This window comes from Callithrix jacchus, chromosome 12 (assembly GCF_049354715.1).
Source record: "Callithrix jacchus isolate 240 chromosome 12, calJac240_pri, whole genome shotgun sequence".
Classification (NCBI taxonomy): domain Eukaryota; kingdom Metazoa; phylum Chordata; class Mammalia; order Primates; family Cebidae; genus Callithrix; species Callithrix jacchus.
The window spans coordinates 103,500,054-103,525,784 of NC_133513.1; the positions used below are offsets into that span (position 1 = coordinate 103,500,054).

Below are 25,731 nucleotides of genomic sequence, written 5' to 3' on the forward strand. Positions count from 1 at the left end.
TTGTGGACGCGACCATTGGCCCCGTGCTCGGAGGTGGTACGGGCCAACCTTATGGTCATGGCTTCTCCAAGTAGAGCTTTTGACTAGGTCTCAGAAAAGCGTTAGCCACAGAATTCTAGATTAAAATGAAATCCACCAAATAACGCTGTGGAAGACCCGTTTTGCCTAAAAGAAAGAGCAGATCTGAACTTGACTCCCCCTACGCCCTGTTACTGCTGCAAGGTGGTTCCTTCCGAGGCGCGGACTCCTCCTCCACGAGCGCCGCCATTTTGTTTGGCTTGAGGGGAGCAAGCGGCGCTTTGTGGGAGGGGTCGTGTAGGCGCTTCACCCGACTCGGCCGCCGCGCAGTTGCTGCTCCCGGGCGGGTTTCCGTCCCGGCGAGGTGTGCGGAATCATGTACATAAAACAGGTAAGGCCTTTGCGTCCCTCCACCCCGTCCTGGGCCAATGAGGACCGCTCCTTGAGGCAGGAGTCTTGTGGTGCCTCTTCCCACTCCCCACGGGCTGGACCGGGGCTGGGCAGGGACTGTGGGGGAGGAGAGGGACCCCGGCCTCGCGAGTGCCAGGGCTACGGGGTCGCGGAGAATTGGGGCGCTTTGCAGCTCGGGCCTCCGCGCTGGGGCTCGTCTGGGGGAGTCAGGATCACCGAGAGGTGTGGATGGGGCTGGCGGGCGGGCCGCTGGGAGGGACCCGGCCTTCCCGGGCGGCTGGAGAATTGGCGCGGACACCGCGCCGGGGCGGCCGCGGGCGGGAAGGGCTGCGTGGTCCTGCAGGGGTGGCCTCGCACGGGCCTTGTGCGTGGGATGTGTGGAAAGGCGACCTCACCGGTCCGGGGGCGCCGGTGGGGTCACAGACTGGGGTGTCACTGGCACCGCGGGGGGCCGTTCCTCTGCCGGATTAACCCGCGAAGCGAGCGGGACCCTCTGGCTTGCAGGATGCGGAGCGCCGCCTCCTTCGGTTGTTTACTTCTGTCAAGATGGTCTTTCCGCGCGGGAGTCCACCACAAAGACGAGCCCAGGCACACAGCCTTGGAAACCGTTTTCTATTAGGTCTGTCGGGCTCTGAGCGCTCCTTCTTTGTAACGTGGGCTCTTTCTGGCTGGCGGGTGCGAGTGACTGAAAGCTGCCCTCGCTGGTCTCGGAGTCGGGGAGCTGAGGCCGGGCGGCCTGCTGGGATAGACTTGCTATTTTGCATTGCAGTGTTTACTGTTCCAGTTAAGCTCACGCAGTGTTCTTGATTTTGAAAGGTCCTTAACAGGTTAATAACTATAACTCCTAAAGAAAAAAAAAAAGCGAAATCCAGTAGCGTTGCATTGACAAAGGTTACCGATAAAAGGACTTTTTTGAAAGCAGATTTTTAATCATCGCTTTCCAGAGTGAATTTTTCTTATATGAAATTGCAAGTTTTCTATATTGCAGTAAATAAGAAACAAGAAAGGAAAGAAATACAAGAGAAAAATGTTAATGTATATATTATTTCTTTTTTGGGTGCCTTCTCAAAAATGTCTTTTATTTATTAGGTGATTATCCAGGGTTTTCGAAGTTACAGAGATCAAACAATTGTAGATCCCTTCAGTTCAAAACATAATGTGATTGGTAAGTGTTCTTGGCTTACTGGATCAGATTTATAGTCTTTACAGGTAACGTAAATTCTGTCCATTTGTATATTGGCTTAAGGAGACAGGAATTGTCTTTGAATATCGAGTAAAGTTAAATATATTTTTCTGCTTGAAATAACTCATTGCATTGATGAACACTTATTTTTATAGACAAAATGTTTGGATAATACACTCTTTAAGTTACACATTTTTATCTGGGTAGCCTTGTATGTATGTGTAAGAGTGTTTTAAAGCATTTGAGCGTTTCTGTTCATGTTATATATCCTAGTTAAAATACTGTTACCTTATTTCAGACAGACAATTTTTATTCACAAAGTGGATCCCAGGGTTCCCCGCCCATCAGTGTCTAAGGACAGACCAAGTAGCTAGATTGGAAGAGCATAAACTTTGGAGCATAGCAGAAGGGGGTTCAAATCCCAGTTGTGGCATACATTCTTTTTTAGACTTTCTGAGAAGCTTCAGTTTTCTCATTTGTAAAGTGGAGATGATACCTGTCTCATAGGGCTGTTGGGAAAGTTAAATGAGAAACCTTACATAAGTGTGACGATAAAGGGTTACTGGTGATTGCCATTAACAATATTTTGTCATTTTAGGCTGTTCAGATTGTACTGTGCATTTTGTTGATACAGCTAACAAAATGTTTTCTGACATTCTGCTGAGTTTTTTAAAAGATAGATGAAAGGAGTGGTTCTAGACACCAGAAAAACAGACTGCTATTGACAGTTTTGCTATAGAGTCCATGCTAAGAGGTATATTCGTTTGCTTAGGCAGCCATAACAAAATACCCTAGATTGATGGCTTAAACAAGAGATTTTTTTTTTCTTGCGGTCCTGGAGGTCAGACATCCATGACCAGGATACCTGCGTGGTTAGGTTCTGGCGAGGCTCTCTTCCTGGCTTACAGACAGTTGCTCTCTTGCTGTGTGCTCACATGGCCCCATCCTCATGTCCTTATTTAACCATAATCATCTTCCAAGGGCCCCCCATCTCCAAATACTGTCATATTTGGGTTTAAGGTGTCAGTTGTTTCAGGGGACACAGTTCAGTCTTGGTGTGAGCGAGATTCATATTACCGTTTCCAGAAGACCCGTAGAGAATCATACTTTATTTTGTATAAAATGATAAAATTGAAGGCAGGTTTTTTTTGCCTTCAGTATATCAGTAGCAGTCTTGTAGTTGGGAATAAAGTAGACATACCTTTTTTTCCCTCTTGTGCTCTATCTACTGAAGTCAGATAATTGAATTGGTATACCATAGGGTGGCATAAATGTACTGGGGTTTTGCTTATATACAGGTACTTATTTTTTTATCTATCAAAAAATCTTTAGAAATGTAGAAAAATAACAATTACTAGTTTTCTATTATTTAACATGCACATTAAAATGGGTAAGTCTTAATATTTGTGTGATTTTATAAATGATCTAAAAGTAACTTATTAGCTAGAATGATTACATTTTATTTATAAAGTCCATCAAATATCATTGTTTAACTGTTATCAGGTAACTGTTTTACTGCTGTGATTACAGCGTTAGATAACAATTACTTACTAAGGAAAATTGTTTAAAACAAATGAACCCAAGATGACATTACTGATTAAACATGTTTTAAAACCAGGTATGTTAATAATGTAAGAAAGACCAAAAGTAGTATGTATTGAGATTTGCCTTAAAAAATATCTGGTGAAAGCATACCACTTAGATTGTTGAATGATTTTGACTATTAAAAATTTCTCTTGGCCCAGCGCGGTGGTTCACGCCTTTAATCCCAGCACTTTGGGAGGCTGAGGCGGGTGGATCAAGAGGTCAAGAGATAGAGACCATCCTGGTCAACAAGGTGAAACCCCGTCTCTACTAAAAATACAAAAATTAGCTGGGCATGGTGGTGTGTGCCTGTAGACCCAGCTACTTGGGAGGCTGAGGCAGGAGAATTGCTTGAACCCAGAAGGTGGAGGTTGCGGAACGCCGAGATCGTGCCATTGCACTCCAGTCTGGGTAACAACAGTGAGACTCCGTCTCAAAAAATAAAAATAAAAAATTTTATCTTGTACTGATGTTGGTTATAGGCATCAAACATACCCTTTTAATGTTTTTTTCCCCCCTAACCTTTTAACAAAAGAAATACATGTTAATTATAGAACATTATGGAAAAGCTGAAAGGAAGAAAATTAAGATAAACTATAATCCTTTTACCCAGAGATAACCATTCTTTGTTTTTTACTGCACACCGTGATTCTTCAGAGATAACCATTCTTAATAAGTCTACATTTGTGGTTGTCCTGGTTTCCTAGAAGACAGCACAGATAGGCTTAGCTGCTAAGACTTGAGTGGGAGGTGCAGTTTGATGGCAAGAATGAAGGGAAAAGCTGGTCACAGATTTCTAAAGAAGACACAGCTGGTTTGCAGTCATGTTGAACTTGTGTGTACTCACCATGCCTTGGAAAGGTCAGGTGGGGCTGGTCCGAGTGCAGTGGTGTTTACAGCTAATTGATCACAACCAGTTACAGATTTCTTTGTTCCTTCCCCACTCCCAGTGCTTCACTTGACTAGCCTTTAAAAAAAGAAAAAAAAAAAAAGGTCAGGTGGTAGAATGGATTTAGATTTGGAGAAGAGTTTGTCTCCTGGCACCCATCTTTTTCATTGGTCAAAGTTTTCTATGTCCGGCATTAATGCTTTCAAGCTTTTGGACTGTGGTGCTCTAGGAACTCACACCTGGAAGTAGTCAGGGAGTTAGAACCTCCTTTGGGTCTTCACTATTCAGGAGAACCTGAATATACTCCTAAGGTAGCTTGAAACTACTAGAGGTATTAGGAGACTGAGCCTCTCCATTGATTGGCATCCAAGGCCTGGGTTGAGAAAGGTGAATTTGGAGCCACATATAAGCTGTGTTTACCTGAGTCCCTTTTTAGTCTTTGTATACTTGTAAAAGTAAGCCTTTTTTTAAAAAAATGGGCTTATCCTATAACTTGTTGGTAATCTGTTACTGTCCTTCAGGATAAATCTTGAATATCTTTCCTTTTTAATTATTCAGCATCCTTTAAAATTGCTATGTAGTGTTCCACTCTGTAGGTAGGAGTAATTCTTACAAGGAAATCCCTAAAATTTCAGTTAATCGTTCATGGATGGATTATGGTTTGAAATATTTATTCATTTAACGACAAATTGTCATCTTAAATGTTTATTTAGAAATAGTTTCAAATTTACAGAAAAATTGCCCCAATAAGAGCTGTACAGAGAATACCCATAAACTCTCTACCTAGATTCAGCTATTAACATTTTCCCCACTTGCTTTGTCATTTCTACTTTATGGACACAGTTTTTTCCTTGAGATGAGTTACGTACACCATGGTCCTTTAGCTCAGACTTTAATGTGTGCTTTGTAAGAGGAGGGATAATCTCTTTCATAATCACAGTACAATTTACAAGTTATGTAAATTTAATGCATAATAATCTGTCCAGTTATAGACAGATAGGTTCTTCATAGCATTTTTCCCCCTCCAGTACAGGATCTAATTTAGGATCAGGTATTGCATAGTTGTCATGCTTTTTTAGTCTCTAATCTGGATCATTTCCTCGGCCTTCCTTTGTCTTTTATAACATTGTTATTTTTGAGAATTAAGACATAAATGGTATGTCCTCAGGTTGTCATATCTTAAGGCACGTGAGGTCTGTCAACGTCTTATTGATGATACTACTTTTGATCACCCAGTCCAGGTCTGCTGTTTCCATTGTGTAGGTATTTTTTCCCCTTGAAACTAATAGTAAATATAGACAGATGCTTTTGGACTGTGAATCTTGTGCTTATCAAACTTTCTGCCTGGATTTAGCAGCTGTTGATGACCTTTGTCTTTATTCTGATGGTCACAAAATGATGATTTTTTATTTCCAGCATTACTTTGACATTTACCACTTGGCATTTGGTAATTCTCCTCCTTCCTTACCTACTTATTTATCTTTTTATTATTGGTATGAATGCATGGATTATTCCCCCACCAATAATGTATAATTTATTTAGTTATATTGGTGCTCAGATTATCCCTAGATTTAATTACTGAAAGCCCCCCTTCAAGCTGGCTCCTGTGTCTGTCATATGCCTTTTTTTAAAAAGTACTTCCTTTCTGGCATGACATGAATGGTCTTTTTGGGATTCACTTTCCATTAAAGGTGATAACTTTGAGGTTGATTTGCTCAGGGTATTTCTGGTTCAAGATTGAGAAGAGTGACATAGTTATTTATGAGTTTTAACACTGAAAATTTCACTAAACAAATACACTTATTTAAAATCAAAAGGATTTGATATACTTTTATGTATAGAATTGCTTGTATTTGAATTTTATTAGTCAAAAAGTGCCTTAATATGGCCTATACTTTTGTGGTTCTGTGAGACTGACTACACATGATAATATTGGGTTGATTGTAAACATGAGAACTCTTTAAGGATTTAAAATGATTATTTTAGAATATTTGCAATATGTGAATCTTTAAATTGTTAAACATATCATGTATAGTTAAAATTATAAATCCTTTGTAATATGATAAATTATAAGAGTCAGGTAGTATGTTTAGTTATTTCTATTCATTTAAAACTGTTGGGTAAGAGTAAAAGGATCAACTGTGAAATATCCTTAAAGAAAAAACTATTCAGGCTGGGTGCGGTGGCTCACGCCTGTAATCCTAGCACTTTGGGAGGCTGAGGTGGGTGGATCACCTGAGGTGAGGAGTTCAAGACCAGCCTGGCCATCATGGTGAAACCCCCATCTTTAAAAAGAAGAAGAAGAAAAAAAAAAAACTATTCAGTCTGTACAAAATTTGCATTCATTTGGTGATTATAGCTTTATTGGTTTCTTTTGTTCACTGTTGTGTTTAATTTCAGCTGTTAAGATGTATTTTAAAATTGGATTTTAAAAATTTTAGGGTTTTTTTGGTTGTTTTTTAGTCTCCGTTCACAGGAAGATAAAATTTTGAGTGTTTTTAAAAAAAGGTAAACAGTTTTAATTTTATTGGTTTTTATGTAAAATAACTTGTCCTTTTTGAAATTTTACAGTGGGCAGAAATGGATCTGGGAAAAGTAACTTTTTTTATGGTAGGTATTTTTTGAATTATAAATATATTAAGACCTGGGTATCTTAAGGTAGTGTATTAAAATCATTGATATTCTGAGGTTATGTCTGCATGAAACCCAAGAAATACTTTACGATTGCAGTTTAGTGTAGAGGGTTTATAGTGTACAGATCTGAATTCTACTCTGTACCCAGTGGCTAATTAGCTATGTGAGACTACATGTAGCCTCTCAAATTGTTCTTTTCACTTTAAAAACGGAGATGTTGGATGTTTGCCCTGTCTACCTTAGATGGTTTGTGAGAATGGAATGCAATAGTATGTATGAAAATGCTTTTTAAACTTGAATGTGATATATAAATGTTATAAATGCATATATTAAAATGTATGTAAATGCAGTAGAATAGTTGATATTAGTGTTTTGGAAAATAGTTGATCTTATTTCACCTTTTAAAAAATGTTTTCTAAACCAGTCATCTGTTAACAAATCCTTTGAGGAGAAAAACAGTTTAACGAAATTAGACTGTTAAGGAGTAGGTTGAAAATTTTGAAATTTTTAGTTGGGTAATGCTTGACGGAAAGGGGTATTTATTTAGTGGACTGACTTAATAAGAGTAAAGGTTCTATCCCTTCTGTGCACACAAATCTGAAAGGCACTCTGTTACCCGTATGTCCTGTAATTTGGCAGTGATGAGACAGTGGACTGAAGTGGAAGTATTTCAGAATCTCCAGGGGATGAGGGCAGTGTGAAGTCTCCCCACTCCACCCATGTCCACAACACACACATTAATGCTTGCTTATGCATATGCTTGCTGATGTGGGTACGTGCCCCCTCCCCCTTCCCCTGACTCAGTGTTACAGGTCTCTTGGGTGGACTGGGACCGGAACAGCTGAGTAAAGAGTTCCACTTCCTGGGCAGGGTGGTCCAATTAGGAGGTACTGTCTATGAAAGTAGGAATGGCCCCTTCTTAAAGAAGCTAAGTATAGTATAAGAAATACAGTAGAAGTTGGGCATTTCTAACATTTCCCTGTATTTCCTTAGTTTTATTTCATTTGGTAAAGTATCCACTTAAGCATATTCTCAAAATACATCCTATTTTGTTAAAAAGGATTTTAACTCATACCATTTATGTCTAGTGGGGTAAAAAGCAAATACCATGTTAACCTAATCAGTGTACACTTTGAGCCAGAGGTGTACCTTAGTTTTGCTTGTCTGTTTTCATGTATCGTGGTGTTTTCTCTTGATTCTCTTACTTTAAATGTTTGAATGAAAACTTTTCAGTATTTTTCTTATATCATTTCCTACCTGATTAGGCTGATGTGCAGGCATATTTTCTTCATTTCCTTTTGTCCATTTGGAAGAGATAATTTATTTGCATTGTCTATTACCTGACACACAATGTTCTATTGAGGTATGGGAAGTTATACATAAGTCATAAACCCTTTTTTTTAGGGTATATTAATGGTTGTTTTTGTATTTCCAGCAATTCAGTTTGTTCTCAGTGATGAATTTAGTCATCTTCGTCCAGAACAGCGGTTGGCTTTATTGCATGTGAGTGAGACTGCTTTAAGATGTTGTTGATATTATATGTATTTTAAAAATAAATTTTCCATGCTAGTTAAAAAAACATTTGTTCAGGTTTCAGATTTTTTGTGAACAAGACACAATCTATCTCATAAGTTTATTACTCTGCTGTGAAGTTTAGCCTAACATGTTAATGTCAAATAAAAGCTCAATTTTTATAGCAGTTAGGAGAAAATTACAGGATTTGCCTATAGATGGATATGTCCTCCATCTAAATTTCTTTAAGGATGTGATCTGCAAGGCTTAAGCAGGTTTGCTGAGGGGAAAGAAGAGTTTGAGATTAGGGATTAGGAACTTTAAGATGCAGAACCAGAAGTTAATTGGGAGCATAGAGAAACAACCATTGCAAACTAAACAATATACAAGTTGTTTTAGCCATATTTGTAAACATCATTTTCTAGTGTGAAAAACAATAGAGATGTTCTGCAGCTTACAGTGGGTTTGTGTCCTGATAAACCCATCATAAACTGAAAATACCATAAGTCAAAAATGCACATTAGCCTACAGTTGAGAGTTGAGCAAAATGATCTAACACAAAGTCTGTTTTATAATGAAGTGTTGAATCTCTCATATAATTTATTTTTATTTATTTATTTTTGAGATGGAGTCTTGCTCTGTTGCCATGCAGGAGTGCCGTGGTGCAGTCTCGGCTCACTACAACCTCCGCCTCCTCGGTTCAAGCTATTTTTTCACATCAGCCTCCCGAGTAGCTGGGACCACAGGCACGTGCCACCACACCCAGCTAATTTTTGTATTTTTAGTAGAGATGGGGTTTCACCATGTTGGCCAGGATGGTCTCAATCTCTTGACCTCATGATCCGCCTTCCTCGGCCTCCCAAAGTACTGGGATTACAGGCGTGAGCCACCGCACCCAGCTCTCATATAATTTATTGAATCCTGTGCCGAAAGTAAAAAAACAGTGATTTTATGGGTACTCGATTTATAATTTCTACTGACTAGATGCTTTCCTACCGTTCTTAAGTTGAACTATTGTAAGTCAGGGACCACCAGTATATTTACGGTAATGTGAGTTGTTAGAATATTTTATTAAATGGTTCCTTTTGTAATTCATAAGCATGATGATTGGGTTTTCATGTTCATGTTAGTCATGCCTTCCTGAAACCTTGTTAGGACACTAGCATATTACCAATGTGATGTGGAAAATAATAATATGAATAATGGACTAAAGTAATTTTAGGATAGAAAATCATAAAAGACTACAATAAAATGATATAATTAATCACACTTCTGGTTTGAATATTGCTTATTAAAGACTAGAAATTCCTCAATATTTCTTAACAATGTTTCTCACACATAGGAATTATTTTGTTTAGCTGTTGTTCCCCCCCGCCCACCTTGTTTAGTTTGAATTTGTAGCCCGTAATCAGAATTGATTTCCTATAGAAAAATTCTTTTTAGATTTTTCAGATTGGCATTAAAATAATAACCTCTTTGGTATAGTTCTTCATTGTATTTAGCTACTACATAGTAACAGTTTCTAGAATCTGGAAGGTATCTGTACTTGATACCATAGTTTTTGTGTCATAGATTGGTTTAAATGTGACACATGTTAAATGTGTATATTTCCATAATAGGTTTAGAACTATAGAATGTCTCAAATATTTTTTAAAAACCGGCTTTTGATAATTATCCCATGATTTATTAGGGTTTCTTTCCAGCATTGAGATCAGTCTGTAAGAGAAGAGCCTCATGGTATATTAGCAAATTGGTAGAATTAAATGGTCCCAGTCTTGCAGTCCAATAAAGTGGTCTGTAGAATCAAATTTAAGGGTATCTAATTTTGACATGTCTTGCATAGTTCTTATTTTTTGTTCAGAATCAAAAGCTTGGTTGAGATTTGTTATTCTAATCTAATGCCTCTGCTGTTTTGGCAAGAGGGATATATACTGTCCCTCTGGAGACACCTCCAAAGTATGTATCCCTCTTGCCAAAACAGCAGAGACGTTAGATTAGTGAGTGTGTGTGTGTGTGTATATATATATATATATATATATATATATATATATATGAATCTAGTAGAAATTTTTCTCAATTGAATCAGACTTGTTATCATGCTTTAGACTTTAAGAAGTGTTTAAAGAATTTGAATATATTAAATGGCAGATTTCTCACTTTTTTCATTTTTAGGAAGGTACTGGTCCTCGTGTTATTTCTGCTTTTGTGGAGATTATTTTTGATAATTCAGACAACCGGTTACCAGTAAGTAACTTGTTTTTTTTTTTTAAGTAATGTTGAGAATTTAATTGGTGTAGCTAATTTTCTTTATACTTTGAAACTTTTTAAGCTTTTATCATTTATGCTATAGTAATTACACAGTTTGCAGACTGATTATATCTGAAAATGACAATGAACGCTGTGTTAACAAATGCGAATATACAAGCTGTTGTGAAGAAGTGTCTTGGTTAAGAGTATTGAGTATTCGTAGTATTATCTTTAGTGAGGTAACTGAAATTTTAAAATAAATAATTATGGTCAGGGACTTTTTAAAATGACTATATTTAAGAAGTTTTCTTCTTTACTATTAAATTAACTTAGAGCTTTTACACTTTTTCTTAGATTGATAAAGAGGAAGTTTCACTTCGAAGAGTTATTGGTGCCAAAAAAGATCAGTATTTCTTAGACAAGAAGATGGTCACGTAAGCATTTTTCTTCTCTTTTTTTAAAAAATTGAATATATACTTAAATAGAGATGGGATGTTTGCTATATTGGCCAGGTAGGTCTTAAACTCCTGGCCTCAAACAATCCACCTCTGGCTTTTAAAGGGTTGGGATTACAGACATGAGCCACCATGCTTAGCTAGTATTTTTCTTTTCCCCTGAGATGCAGTCTTGCTTTGTCACCCAGGCTGGAGTGCAGTGGCGCGATCTTGGCTCACTTCAGCCTCTGCTTCCCAGATTCAAGTGATTCCCTGCCTCAGGCTCCCCAGTAGCTGGGATTACAGACATCCATCACCACACCTGGCTAATTTGTGTATTTATAGTAGAGATGTGGTTTCACCATGTAGGCCAGGCTGGTCTTGAACTCTTGATCTACCTACCTTGGCCTCTCAAAGTGCTGGGATTACAGGCCTGAGCCACTGCACCTGGCCCACATTTTTCTTTATGTTTGTAATTTCCTTACAAACAAGTAAGGAAAATATAATTTCCTTACAAACAAGTAAGGAAAAAAAAAGTATTCTTTTACCTGTCTCTCATATGAGAAATATTTGCTTAATCTTCAACAAATCAATATATTGTGGATAAACATAAGAATCAGAAAGTTCTGAGAACAATACAGATGGTTTAATTACTGATCTTCACTCCCTAATGCTACTAACCCAGGGGCTAGTCTACTTATTGCCTAATGGTACTTTAAAATTATTTATCTGAAAGTAATTTCATTGTCAACAGGAAAAATGATGTGATGAACCTTCTTGAAAGTGCTGGTTTTTCCCGAAGCAATCCTTACTATATTGTTAAACAAGGAAAGGTAAAACAATTGTATGTCCTTTTTTAATAGAATTTGTTTTTTGAGTAATTCTTGAGTGATGAATTTGATTTATTGATTTGAGTGGTTAAGCTGAAGGAAAAATGGCCATATCTTTTACATGGCCATAAAAGTACCAAATAGATCCATTGCATGTTGAGATGGAAATATTTCAGCAGGTTAGGCGGATCTTGTTTTTCTAGTGACTGGTATTACTGAGGTGAAAGTAGGGGAAGATGTTGGCTTATGAAAGTTGCAATAATTAAGAATATTGTAGAAATTCTATAAAAATCACATTTGAAAAAATTACTTTATAAAATTAGTTTTTTGCATTATTTATTTATCACAGAATTAAAATACTGAAAAACTAACATTACCAGAAATCTGCCATTATGCTACATGTTATTTTCCTTAATAGGGATTATAGGTTGTTTTTTTTTTTTTTTTTTTTTTTTAAGCAGCCAAACTATAAACTTTTTTAACTGATTGTTCTCTTTTCTTAAATATTTCCACTTTTTTTTGGACTAGGGAAAATTCTTGAAGAATGTTCACTTATTTTGTACTATAGGCTTTTTTTCCCTAGATATGTATGGAAAAGTTAGCATTCAGAAGAAGTGATTAGGAAGAATATGGAGTTTCAGTTTTAGAAAATGTACCAGAGCAAGTTGTTTTTTTTTTCCCCCCAATTTTACTGTTTGTGAGAGAGATTTTTTTTAAATGGAGGCTGATTTGAAAGAGCACTTTACTGAGATCTGTGTGCTCTCAGCCTAGGCCCTTTTACTTCATATCAGTTTCTGCCTGTATGACATACTTGATTGCCTTATCTAAAAGCATTGCCTTCCCCGCAACCCTATGTGCTTTATTTCCTTAATCTCTTTTATTTTTCCTCATAACACTTAAATTACACTGTTATAATACCTATTTTCTGTCTTTTTCCAAAAGAATGTAAGGTCCACGAGGTCAGGACCTTTTCTGCTTTGTTTTCTCTTTTCTAGTGCCCAGCAGTGGCACATGTTGTAGCCATCTGATAAATATGTTTTTGCCAGGCGTGGTGGCTCACGCCTCTAATCCAAGCACTTTGGAGGCCAAGGCGGGAGGATTACCTGAGGTCTGGAGTTCAAGACCAGCCTGACCAACATGGTGAAACCTCGTCTTAAAAAAGAAAGAAAAAAATAAGATAAATTTTTTTTTTTTTTTTTTAGACAGAATCTTGCTCTGTCACACAGGCTAGAGTGCAGTGGTACAGTCTTGGCTCACTGCAAGTCCTGCCTCCAGGGTTCAAGTGATTCTCCTCAGCCTCCTGAGTAGCTGGGATTACAGACCTGCGCCACCACACCCAGTTAATTTTTGTATTTTTAGTAGAGACAGGGTTTTACCATGTTGGTCATGCTGGTCTTGAACTCCTGCCCACCTCGGCCTCCCAAAGTGCTGGGATTACAGGCGTGAACCACTGCAGCTGGCCTGATAAATAATTTTTAAGTGAGTAAATTGCATGAATGGACATATATAATTGGAGCTCTCAATAATGAAGATCTGAAGGATGATTTTTAGATATAGATACTTTTGATAGACCATATTTTCTTAGCTTAGAGTAACTTTCATTTCAATTTTTTAATGCAGTGGCAGTGATATCATTGTTGACGTTTAGGGATACTTGTTATATATTAAGTTGCATGGCAGTTAAGTTGTTACCATTCTCTCTATATTTAAAACACACAATTTTGTCATACAGTTAGCTCTGTATCTGTGGGTTCCACATCTGCAAATTCAACCAACCATGGATCAAAAATATTTAAAATAATAGTACAATAAGAAATACAACTTTAAAAATACGGTATAACTATTTACATAGCATTTACATTGTATTAAGCATTGTAAGTAGAAATTAAAGTATACAGAAGGATGTGCATAGGTTATGTGCAAATATGCCCTTTATATCAGTGACTTGGGCATCCTTGGGTTTTGGTATCTGCAGGGGGTCCTAGAACCAATATTCCTTGGAAACTGAGGGGGAATTGTACTTTTAATATATAGCTTTAAAAAATATATATAGTCAGTGATGATTTCCCCTTATAAAAATATTTTGTTCTTTGAGAATGGAGCTCATCTTTTATACCTCATCATACTGACTAAGAAAAAGATGATTGTGCGAGATACTCCTTCACTTGTTAGGCCTAATTATAAAGGAGAGTTATGGACATAACAGTTGTATTTGGAGTGTATTTGGTAAATTTAAGTAAAAGAGACATAGATATGTAGGCATATGTTCTACACTAATGACATTGGCCAAATCATAACCTACTTAAAAGTTGGCATGTCCCAAATTCAAAAGTCCGAAATACAAAATGTTCTACAATCTGAAACCTTTTGAGTATTGACAAGACATTCAAAAGAAATGCTTGTTGGAGCATTTTGGATTTCAAACTTTTGCATTTGGGTTGCTCAACTGGTAAGTATAAATGCAAATATTTCAAAACCTGAAAAAATCTAAAATCTGTAACACTTTTGGTTCCCAATCATTTTGTATAAGGGCTACCCAACCTGCATGTGTGTTGAAAACTTTTCAGTGTGTTCTCGTTCTTAAACAGACGCTACAGCCATAAAATGATTATTTTTCTGAAATTTTTAGATCAACCAGATGGCGACAGCACCAGATTCTCAGAGATTAAAGCTATTAAGAGAAGTAGCTGGTACTAGAGTATATGATGAACGAAAGGAAGAAAGCATCTCTTTAATGAAAGAAACAGGTAAAATAAATGTGATTCTGCCTTATTTTTGTTGTTGCAAATTACTGTTATTTTTAACAGAGTAGCTCCATGATAGGAACATAGTAGGTATTCAGTATACAGCAGCAATAGATAATGCTGTTAGTAATAAAAATTGAGAATCCGTAACACCAGTGATGTTAGCAGCTTTTTTTTTTTTTTTTTTTTTTAAATGGAGTCAGGCGTAGTGCAATTGCATGCTCTTGGCTCACCACAACCTCCACCTCCTGGGTTCAAGCAGTTCTCCTGCCTCAGCTTCCCAAATGTCCGGGATTACAGGTGCACACTATGACGCCTGGCTAATTTTTGTGTTTTTAAGTAGAGACTGGGTTTCACCATGTTGGTCAGGCTGTTATCAAACCCCCGACCTCATGATCTGCCCGCTTCAGCCTCCCGAAGGGCTGGGATTACAGGTGTGAGCCACCATGCCTGGCTGGCAGCTTTAAAAAATATCGTAGAAAGGCACACTGACTTCTTTTTGGTTTTCGAGATGGAGTCTTGCTCTATCACCTAGGTTGGAATGCAATGGCGTGATGTCCACTTACTGCAACCTCTGCCTCCTGGGCTCAAGTGATTTTTCTGCCTCAGCCTCCCAGAGTAGTTGGGATTATAGGTGCCCGCCACCCTGCCCAACTAATTTTTTGCATTTTTAGTAGAGGCAGGGTTTCACCATGTTGTCCAGACTGGTCTCGAAATCCTGACCTCAGGTAATCCACCTGCCTTGACTTCCTAAAGTGCTGGGATTACAGGCATGAGCCACCATGCCTGGCCAGCACACTGACTTTTTAAAAGGAAGTTTAAATTGAGGCCCTTACTACGTGTTTTAAAAGAACCAGCATCACCACGTGTAAATTTATTCTCTGATGCTTTTCATGATAAAACATCTTAATCCATTTATGCTTAGTGTTCCATTATTGGAACGCTAGGCTTGTGGAAGTTACTTGTATCCTACTGCTCAAGGTCATCACCAAGGTCTGATTTTTCACACAAATTTTGCAACCTTTGGCATAAATGGGTTAATTGCTATTTTAGTATTTTAATTCTGGTTACCATATAACGTTAAAGAAATTATACTACAGTTCTTAAGAATTATTTAATTCAAGGTATATTTAAGAAGTTACATAAAAATTTTGTTAACTCCTCTCCCCATTTCTTTTAAGAGGGCAAACGGGAAAAAATCAATGAGTTGTTAAAATACATTGAAGAGAGATTACATACTTTAGAGGAAGAAAAGGAAGAACTAGCTCAGTATCAGAAGTGGGATAAAATGAGACGAGCCCTGGAATATACCATTTACAATCAGGAACTTAACGAGACTCGTGCTAAACTTGATGAGGTAAAATATTTACCTTTGACACTTAAAATCAGATTAATTTTGTTTTTATGAATATGTTAAACTCATGCCATAATTACACTTTTCAGTGAATGTTAAATAGAAACTTAAGCCTCTCAATTTATTAGCAAGTTTTTTCTTTCTGTTTGAGGTAAATACCCATGTGGTCCCTGATACATAGTTTTATCTGAAATATAATCAGATGGTGGTATTAGGCAGACAAGATGAGAGGAGAGCCATTTTGAAGGCTTCTTGTAGTTTTAGAATATATTTTGTAATTAGTATTGTTGACATTTTGTACAAAAATTTAGGTAGTGCTTCAGTTCTCTAGTTAAAATGATTTTTAAACTTTTTGTAAAACTTTTGAGTTTTTACTTTTGGTTTATTTTAATAGATAAAATAAATTTTTATTAGATGTTATGAAACATTTAGCAAATACAAAATGAGTTAGATAAAACTTGTTATTTTTTTCCTTAGCTTTCTGCTAAGCGAGAGACTAGTGGAGAAAAATCCAGACAATTAAGAGATGCCCAACAGGATGCAAGAGATAAAATGGAGGTAAGATTATAAACAAGGTTTCTGTTAACTTACTTTTTTCTTTTGAGACAGGGTCTCGCTCTGTCACCTAGGCTGGAGTGCAGTGGTGCCATCATGGCTCATTGTAGCCTTGACTTCCCTGGCTCAGGCAGTCTTGCCTCAGTTTCTTGAATAGCTGGGACTACAAGTGTACCACCACACCTGTCTAATTTTTAAATTTATTGTAGAGAGGATGTCTTGGCATGTTGCCCAGGCTGGTCACAAAGTCCTAGACTCAGGTGGTTCTTCTGCCTCAGCCTCCTGAAGTATTTTTTTGTTGTTGTTTTAAGAGAGGGTCTCACTCCATTGCATAGGGGTGGGGTGCAGTGGTGAGATCACAGCTGACTGCAAACTTGAACTTCCAAGCTCAAGTTATTCTCCCACCTCAGCCTCCTAATTTTTTAATTTTTTTGAAGAGATAGAATCTTACTGTTGTTGCCTAGGCCCGTCTCAAACTCCTGGGCTCAAGCAGTCCTCCCACTTGGGCCTCCCAAAGTGCTGAGATTTTAGGCTTGAGCAACCATGTCTAGCTATCTTATATTTTTGACCATAGTAAACCCTTTTGTACCAGAATTATGGAATGATAACCACAAGGGGGATTTAGAGGAACTGAATATTGAAAAGACAAAGTAGTACTAAAGGTGTAAGTGAAAGAAAAAGGGACAGAATTAATGGTGTCACAATTCTGCTATTGTACTTCTAATTGCCTGACTTATTTTCTGTTTAATACTTTTGAATAGGATATTGAACGCCAAGTTAGAGAATTGAAAACAAAAATTTCAGCTATGAAAGAAGAAAAAGAACAGCTGAGTGCTGAAAGACAAGAACAAATTAAGCAGAGGACTAAGTTGGAGCTTAAAGCCAAGGATTTACAAGATGAACTGGCAGGCAATAGTGAACAGAGGGTAAGTTAAAATGCTAAAAATGAAAGACATAAATGTTCAGGTGAGTAGGAACTGCAGAAGACAGTCCTTACTGTGACTGGTATGTGCTGAGATTTTTTTTAAAACTTTGCTACATTAACATAATTTGTACTCAAGTAATAACTTAGTACTGTCTTTTGTTTCTTAAAAAAGAGTTTATGTTACAAGTGGGTTTTCTCATGAAGTTTTTTCCATGAGAAAATGTTTTGTGGTAGACTTAAATTTTGCAAAAAGTTTAAAGCAGTTTGCATTTTTACTTACCTTTATTTACAGAAACGTTTATTAAAAGAGAGACAGAAGCTGCTTGAAAAAATAGAAGAAAAGCAGAAAGAACTGGCAGAAACAGAACCTAAATTCAACAGTGTAAAAGAGAAAGAAGAACGAGGAATTGCTAGGTCTGAGAATTTTCACCAACACTTTAACTTTCTATATCATATTACGTAAAACTAGGTAGTCCAAGGAGCTCAATTATATATAGCTGCTTTTTACACTTAATTCCTTTTCTTTGGTATCATTTTGGAAAATGGCTTTATGTGTCTGTGTACAGTTGACATTATTCATGACAATTAAACTTGGTTATTTCTTATTCTCCTCTTGAACCCATTCTCTTCTATTTTGTGTAGATTGGCTCAAGCTACCCAGGAAAGAACAGATCTTTATGCAAAGCAGGGTCGAGGAAGCCAGTTTACATCAAAAGAAGAAAGGGATAAATGGATTAAAAAGGAACTCAAGTCTTTAGATCAGGCTATTAATGACAAGAAAAGACAGATTGCTGCTATACATAAGGATTTGGAAGATACTGAAGCAAATAAAGAGAAAAATCTGGAGCAGTATAATGTAAGAACTTTTATAGTTGCTTTGCAGAAATCTTTCAGAAGAGATAAATGTGTTTAGTTTTATCTACTTCAGGTTTTCTTTTTAAGTCTACGTGTTACTCTTAAAATATAGGACAGATGCTTATTTAGAAAAGGCCAGCACAGTTTAATATACATATAGTAGTTCGCTTTTTAAAGAATATTCATGTCAGTGAGCCTTTATTTAGATTAAGTATATTAAAATGTATATATTTTTAATTTTTTTGAGTTAGGGTCTTATTCTGTCACCCAATCTGCAGTGCTGTGGTGCAAACACAGCTCATTGCAGCCTCCACCTGTCAGGCTCAGTGATCCTTTGTCCTTAGACTCCTAAGTAACTGGGACCATAGGCATCTACTACCATGCCCAGCAAAAAAAAAAAAAATTTTTTTTTTTTTTTTTTTTTTTTTTTTTTTGAGGCAGAGATGTTCTTCACCCAGGCTGGAGTGTAATGGTGTGATCTTGGCTCACTGCAACCTCCATTGCCTGGGCTCAAGCAGTTCTCCTGTCTCAGCCTCCTGAGTAGCTGGGATTACAGGAGCTCGAAACCATGCCTGGCTAATTTTCATATGTTTAGTAGAGACAGGGTTTCACCATGTTGGCCAGGCTGGTCTAGAACACCTTACCTCAGGTTATCTGCCTCCCTCTGCCCAAAGTGCTGGGATTAACAAGCGTGAGCCACTGTGTCAAGCCCAGCCAGAAAAATTTTTATTTTTGTTTTTTGTAGAGACTGGGTCTTATGTGGCCTAGGCTGGTCTCGAAATCTTGAGTTTAAGCAGTCCTCCCACCTTGGTTTCTCAAAGTGCTGGGATTACAGGTGTGAGCCACTGTGCCCAGCCTATGTTTTTGTGAATTGGTAGTATGTGTGTCTTATGTACCTTTAATTTTAACAAGATGTCATATATGTCTAAAACAATAGTAACTTTTTTTAAACTTTACTTTTTGGTATTTTAGCATTATGTGTTACATTTTGTTGTCATGTTTCTTTGATATGATTTAATCTGGACCAGTTCTTTAGTTTTTTCTTGACTTTTGTGATTTAACATTTAAATTATTTGTTATAAAGTACATATATTAATATTTATGTATTTATTAATTGTATATTATATATAATTATTTCTCCCTAATCTTTTATAGGACTTAAGTTTTTGCTGAGTTACCTTTGAATGTATCCAAAACCTCAATGAAGTTTTTAGAGAAACAGCTGTTTTCTTTGTATTCATATTCTCACTTTATTTAATTACATAACCAAAACAAAAACAGAGTAGGGAGCAAACACAATAGCCTCTGTAAACATAAACAACTTAACAGGTAGGTAAAATTGCCAGGAGTGTAGCCTGCTGTTTTTGGAAGTCCATTTGTGCTATGGGCTTTAGTTATGACACTTTGTGGAGGGAGTGGAAAACCTGGGTGAATCCAGGTAGTCTTTTATATGGTTATTATAGACTGAACTGTGATAGTTACATCTCTTTTCTTGAAATAAGATGAGTTTTCTCTTGAGTTTATGAAACCACCAACCTCAGCAGATGCCCTTTTTGAAGGAGCCTCCAGTGAGAGAATTTATTCATTTTTTTGTCATTCTTGAAGTTTAATATTTTCAACTATTCCAGACATACTTCTCATCAAAATTACCACTTTTGAAGATGAAGCTTTGCCATTGGACAGAGATGATTTTAAAGTGCTGATTGCATTATGTAAAATGACCTTTTGCCTCTTGGTATAATCCTAATTTTTCCACAGTATATGTATATATATATTTTTTGAGACGGAGTCTTACTGTCGTCAGGCTGGAGTGCAGTGGCGCAATCTCGGCTCACTGCAACCTCCACCTGGGTTCAAGCGATTCTTCCGCCTCAGCCTACCGAGTAGCTGGGACCACAGGCATGTGCCACCACACCTGGCTAATTTTTATATTTTTAGTAGAGACGGGGTTTTACCATGGCCAGGATGGTCTCGATCTCTTGATCTCGTGATCCACCCGCCTCGGCCTCCTAAAGTGCTGGGATTACAGGTGTGAGCCACTGCGCCCGGCCCCCACATTATATTTTTAAGGCCTGCAGTATGAAAAATGAAATGTCTTTTTGGTGGTTTTATTATGCTTTATTATGTTTCTTTTATCTGATAAATTTAGTAAACTAAATTTTTAGACTTCTAACTGGTGTTAGTGGTATCTTGGCCCTAGCAACTGCTGTGGAGAAGGGGAAGCTTTTAAATAGTTTCAGTGCAAACTAAATGTTTTTTTTTCTTTTCCAGGTTGTAATGCATTATTCAATAAAGTCTACATAACACTATGTTTAGAATTTAACATAGGTAGCTTACTTTATTATTGGTTCTGAGTAGCATCATTGTCTCAGAAAGGGAACCATTAGTATTGTTACACCTGGAAAAAAAGTATGTAGGATTTTAGAAATACTGTAAGCTGTAATGCTAGTTAATAACACAACAATCTTTGTTTAGGACTATAAAAGGTGAAACATTAATTTAGGAAAGCTGACTCTTCAAGGTTTACACTCCTCTTTATACATGTATTCAGATAGCCTGGGGATGAATTAAGTAATTGCTGCAGAAAAGTTAAATTTTACATACAGAGTTTACTCTTATGGTTTCAGTTACCACTGAGTCTCAAATTCCTCATGTGTAGAATTAAAGGGTTTCATTATCCAAGATGTTAAAAGTGATTCTGATTATCCAAGATTTTATGACTCAGTAGTAACATTGACTTTTTCTCAGTGGAATTAGTAGTAACATTGACACTTTTTGTCCATTACAATTTTGGACAAAAAGTTAATGTTACTACTGAGGATTAATACTTGTTAGTACTCTGGGAATATTTATAATTACTTTGATATCTGACAATAGTCATAATACAATCAGATGATTGTAATTCATGAAGCGGTTTGAAGCCCTTCCCCTAAGGGATAATCGTCAGATTTATCTTGCTTGTTTTATTGCTTCCCAAGAAGGCAAGGATTTTTGTTTGCTTTTGGTCTTTGATTATTCTCCAGTTGTTATAGGAATGCCTGGTACATACTGGGCTTTGGTAACTTAATTAAGTGGATGAAGTTTCAGCTTCCTTAACCTCTAGCCAATGAGGTTATTGCATTTTTTTCAGCTCAGTATAATTTACTAAGTTAATGAATACAGTTCATTAACTATCCTTAAGGAAACAGTACCTAATGTTAGGTTCTTATAGATTACAGTTTCTGCCTTTTAACATTTTTAGCTAATTTTTCTTGAATGTGAAATAGTTGAAAATCGTTTTTGTGTTTTGTTGTGTGTGTGTAGAGGGGGAAGTATGAAAGTAATGCACTATTATGAGAACTTAGATTTTTTTTCTAAAATTCTGCAGTGTATATTATAGAAATAGGAAGATTTAGATCATGAATGAACAAAACTTATTTTAGCAATATGTTTTAGAGTATTTAATGGTTTGTGTTTCCTGGTGATATGCTCTTTTGCCTAAAGACAACTTTTAAAAACTGAAATTGGATTTTTCAACAGCATCATGGTGGTATAATTGACATACAGCAAATCGTACATATTTAAAGTACATCATTCTTCCTAGTCAGGAAAGTGGCAAAAATAAAGTATACAATTGGCTGAGTTTTGACATACATATACAACATATACATCTGTAAAACCATCACCACAATTATAAGACAATAAACATGTTTGTGTCCCAGAAATGTTTTCCATACCCCTTTTTAATTCCTCCGTCCCTCACCTTTTGTCTTCTCCCCCATCCTTTTGCAGTCACTGATCTGCTTTTTGTCACTGTCCATTAGTTTGATGAAACTGAATTTTAAATTTGAATTACTTTTATTTCCATAGAAACTGGACCAGGATCTTAATGAAGTCAAAGCTCGAGTGGAAGAACTGGACAGAAAATATTATGAAGTAAAAAATAAGAAAGATGAATTACAAAGTGAAAGAAAGTTAGTATAGACTAAGATATGCATTAATTTTTTGAGTAATGCTAGTTGCTAGATGTTATGTGGTCTTTTAAGTTACAAATTAACTGTACAGGCTTGTTTTCTCTATTTGATTCTAAAGTATATACTGTTCATGCATTCTCATACGTGTTTAAAGCTAAAGAGAGTCTACTTTTTATTGATTAGTTACTTGTGGAGAGAAGAGAATGCAGAACAGCAAGCACTTGCTGCTAAAAGAGAAGATCTTGAAAAGAAGCAACAACTTCTTAGAGCGGCAACGGGAAAGGTGATTCATCACCTCTGTTTACACTGAGTCATTGAGTTGTTACTAAGAAGTTACTACCTTTCAAGGTGTAGGTCATGGGTTCCAAGTGATAAATAGGAGTAGAGTCTAAATTATTCTCTAAATATGAAATGATAGAGATTAGTTTTATTACTACACATACTATTAATAGTACTTTTGATTTTCAGATAAAGAGCCCATTTTTAACACTACTGTTATAGAACAGAACCGATCATATAAGGTCTTAACATGTAGTTGGCATATTGTGAGGTGGTGATGTGTGTTTGTTGGAGAGGATGTCTAGTTTTATCACTGGTAATGTTTTAAAATATATGGTGTTGTGGGCTCATTTCTTAGCAGGAGTGCCATTGGTGGCGATACTTTAATATTTTTCACTTCTGACAATTTACAGGCCATTTTAAATGGAATAGACAGCATAAACAAAGTGCTAGACCACTTTCGTCGAAAAGGAATAAACCAGCATGTTCAAAATGGCTATCATGGCATTGTGATGAATAACTTTGAATGTGAACCAGCTTTCTACACATGCGTGGAAGTCACTGCTGGAAACAGGTTAAATCGTTTGCTTGATATTTAGCATTTTTAGAAGAGGGAATAAGAATAGCCTAAGAAACAACTTTTGTAGTTTTTATATAGTATATCTTCCATTGTCTTTTTATATCCTCGATTCCTTACTTAAGAAGTAATTGCTAAGTATTTGTTCCTAATTATAGAAGCTCAAATTTTTCTTTTGGAGGTTTCTCCTTTCCCACCATTGGAATTTTTAAGTGGTCTTATTTTTTTTCCAAAATCATTTTGACTATATAGGAAGAGGGTTGTTTGATGCTTAAGTGTTACAAAACTTTAATAGTGCACACCTGTAATCCCAGCTGTGCAGGAGGCTGAGGTGGGAGGATTGCTTGACCCTAGGAGTTTGAGACTAGTTTGGGCAACATGGGGAGACCATGTCTCAAAAAATAAAATGTAATAACAAAGATATGTCTTATGCTGTTTATATTTAGGTTATTTTATCACATTGTTGATTCAGATGAAGTCAGCACGAAGATTTTAATGGAGTTTAATAAAATGAATCTTCCTGGCGAGGTTACTTTTCTACCTCTTAACAAGTTAGATGTCAGGGATACTGCCTATCCTGAAACCAATGTGAGTCAATGTGTGATAAGGTCTCTCTCTCATTACTTTTTATCACATAGTCTAACACATGCTAGTGCCCAGGCATTATACACTGGGATTCAGTGGTCTGTGAGATAAACATACTTGTCTTGCCATGGGCCATAGTGCTGAGTGGGTTTTGGGGAGGGAGCCAGAAGTCACAGCCATGTTGGATGTGGTGGTGCACACTGGTAATCCCAGCTACTTGGGAGGCTGGGATGGAAGGATCATTTGAGCCCAGGTCGTGTAGACCAGCCTGGGCAACATAGCAGGACCCTGTCTCTTTAAAAAGAAAAAAAAAGCCAAGATAGAAAACAGATCATTGCAAATGTGCAGTGTTAAAAGCGTAAGTACAGAATTTGAGAGCATATCTGGGAGTGACATAATTAAGGTTAGGGATTTGGAGAAAAATCCCCAAGGAACTGTCATGTAAAGTTTTACTTTAAAAAGAGTTTATAAATTGAATGAAAAAATGGCTAGTAAGGTGATAGACTCTGGAAGCATAATATTGCTTTTGTTACTAGCTAGTGCACTTTTACTCTCAGACATCATTTTTGGAAGAGTGTAATTGCTTTGAGGTACTTGACTTCAGAATGTTGATGGTAGTTATCAACTGTTTTATCATTCTCTGAAGTTAAAGCTGAAACCCCATGGGAATGATCAATAATTAAAGTGGAACATTAAAAATCTTGGAAGCTACCAAAGGGTCTAGCTTTTTCTGCTGTCACATCTGTAAATTGTCTTTGAAGTTTGGGAAAGAAAAATTGAGTCTCAGAAACATAATGTATGAATGGAATGAGACACAAAGGAATACATGTGGCATGGTTCCATTTATACCACATAAACAAAACTAAACTTAGATGAGGGCCAGGCTCGGTGGCTCACACCTGTAATCCGTACACTTTGGGAGGCCAAGGTGGATGGATCACCTGAGGTCAGTTTGAGACCAGCCTGGCCAACATGGTAAAACTCCATCTCTACTAAAAATATGAAAAATTAGCTGGACATCGTGGTGGGCACCTGTAATCTCAGCTATTTGGGAGGCTGAGGCAGGAGACTAGCTTGAACCTGGGAGGTTGAGGTTACAGTGAGCCAAGATCATGCCACTGTACTTCATCCTGGCAACAGAGCAAGACTACATCTCAAAAAAATAAAGTAAATAAACTTAGATGATAGAAGTAGGAAGTACAAAGAAGTGATCAGCACAGTCCTGGTAGTTAGTGGTCACTTCTGCCAGTTAACCAGTATAGGTAACTGCTATGTGATGAGGAAAGGAGCACACATGGCTTCAGGGGGGTCAGCATTCTATTTCTTGTGCTTTATGGTAGTTATGTTGGTGTTCCCTTTGTTAATTTACATGGAACACTTTTTTTCTGTATTGGAATATAGTTTCATAATTTAAAAAATTCTAAAAATCCTGTTCTAATAGTTTAGGAGAGAAAAAATGAAATTTATTCTGACAAAATATTTTCCTGAATATCTAATTTAGATATATAAAATATGTAAAATTGAGACATTTTGAGGCAATACTATTTATATTTAGCCCTTTTATGTGAGAGGTGCTATCCTACGTTTTGTGTATATTAATTCATTTAGTCTTCACAACTTTATAAGGAAGGTATGTATTATCTACAGTGTTGTAGATAAAGTATTATCTGAGGAAGTTAAGCGGCTTGTCCATAGCACACATCTGGTAAGTGCTGAAACCAGTATTTGGAATTTGGTTAGTCTAGCTTCAGAACCACTAAGCTCTTTAACACTGTTATGCCCTACTATTGAAAACCTTGATTACATGAGCAGAATTACCAGGATATTCTAGTGGAATGAGTCTTTTCACTACTACAGGAAAAACCCCAAGAGTTTTGAAATATAATGGAGTTTGTGGTTCATTTGTATTTCATAAAGATGTAATTTTGTAATTCTAAGTTTTTAGTTAACTATGTTATGATCTCTATGTTGACAAAATGTTTTCATTTTTAGGATGCCATTCCTATGATCAGTAAACTGAGGTACAATCCCAGATTTGACAAAGCTTTCAAACATGTGTTTGGAAAGACTCTTATTTGTCGTAGCATGGAAGTTTCAACCCAGCTGGCCCGTGCTTTCACCATGGACTGCATTACTTTGGAAGGTTTGTAGTAATTCTTAGC

General features: G+C 36.8%; 1 protein-coding gene and 1 non-coding gene across 2 annotated transcripts in view; both read left to right on the top strand.

Moving 5' to 3' along the window:
• The first annotated feature begins 271 nt into the window (after positions 1 to 271).
• Positions 272 to 25,731, top strand: part of SMC3 (structural maintenance of chromosomes 3) — a 35,372-nt gene continuing 9,912 nt past the window's right edge. Inside the window, exons 1-18 of the mRNA XM_009010270.4 lie at positions 272 to 409; positions 1,519 to 1,594; positions 6,657 to 6,695; positions 8,155 to 8,222; positions 10,404 to 10,475; positions 10,833 to 10,912; positions 11,667 to 11,745; positions 14,372 to 14,489; positions 15,668 to 15,843; positions 16,318 to 16,398; positions 17,157 to 17,321; positions 17,613 to 17,734; positions 17,963 to 18,176; positions 22,025 to 22,128; positions 22,312 to 22,411; positions 22,821 to 22,981; positions 23,431 to 23,572; positions 25,562 to 25,712. Coding sequence (XP_009008518.1) covers positions 395 to 409; positions 1,519 to 1,594; positions 6,657 to 6,695; positions 8,155 to 8,222; positions 10,404 to 10,475; positions 10,833 to 10,912; positions 11,667 to 11,745; positions 14,372 to 14,489; positions 15,668 to 15,843; positions 16,318 to 16,398; positions 17,157 to 17,321; positions 17,613 to 17,734; positions 17,963 to 18,176; positions 22,025 to 22,128; positions 22,312 to 22,411; positions 22,821 to 22,981; positions 23,431 to 23,572; positions 25,562 to 25,712 — 1,963 coding nt within the window. The 5' untranslated portion in view covers positions 272 to 394. The remainder of the gene's footprint in view (positions 410 to 1,518; positions 1,595 to 6,656; positions 6,696 to 8,154; positions 8,223 to 10,403; positions 10,476 to 10,832; positions 10,913 to 11,666; positions 11,746 to 14,371; positions 14,490 to 15,667; positions 15,844 to 16,317; positions 16,399 to 17,156; positions 17,322 to 17,612; positions 17,735 to 17,962; positions 18,177 to 22,024; positions 22,129 to 22,311; positions 22,412 to 22,820; positions 22,982 to 23,430; positions 23,573 to 25,561; positions 25,713 to 25,731) is intronic.
• LOC118146603 (small nucleolar RNA U13) lies at positions 9,311 to 9,412 on the top strand. Its single transcript, XR_004732453.1, has one exon. It is a non-coding gene; the product is annotated as a small nucleolar RNA U13 (small nucleolar RNA).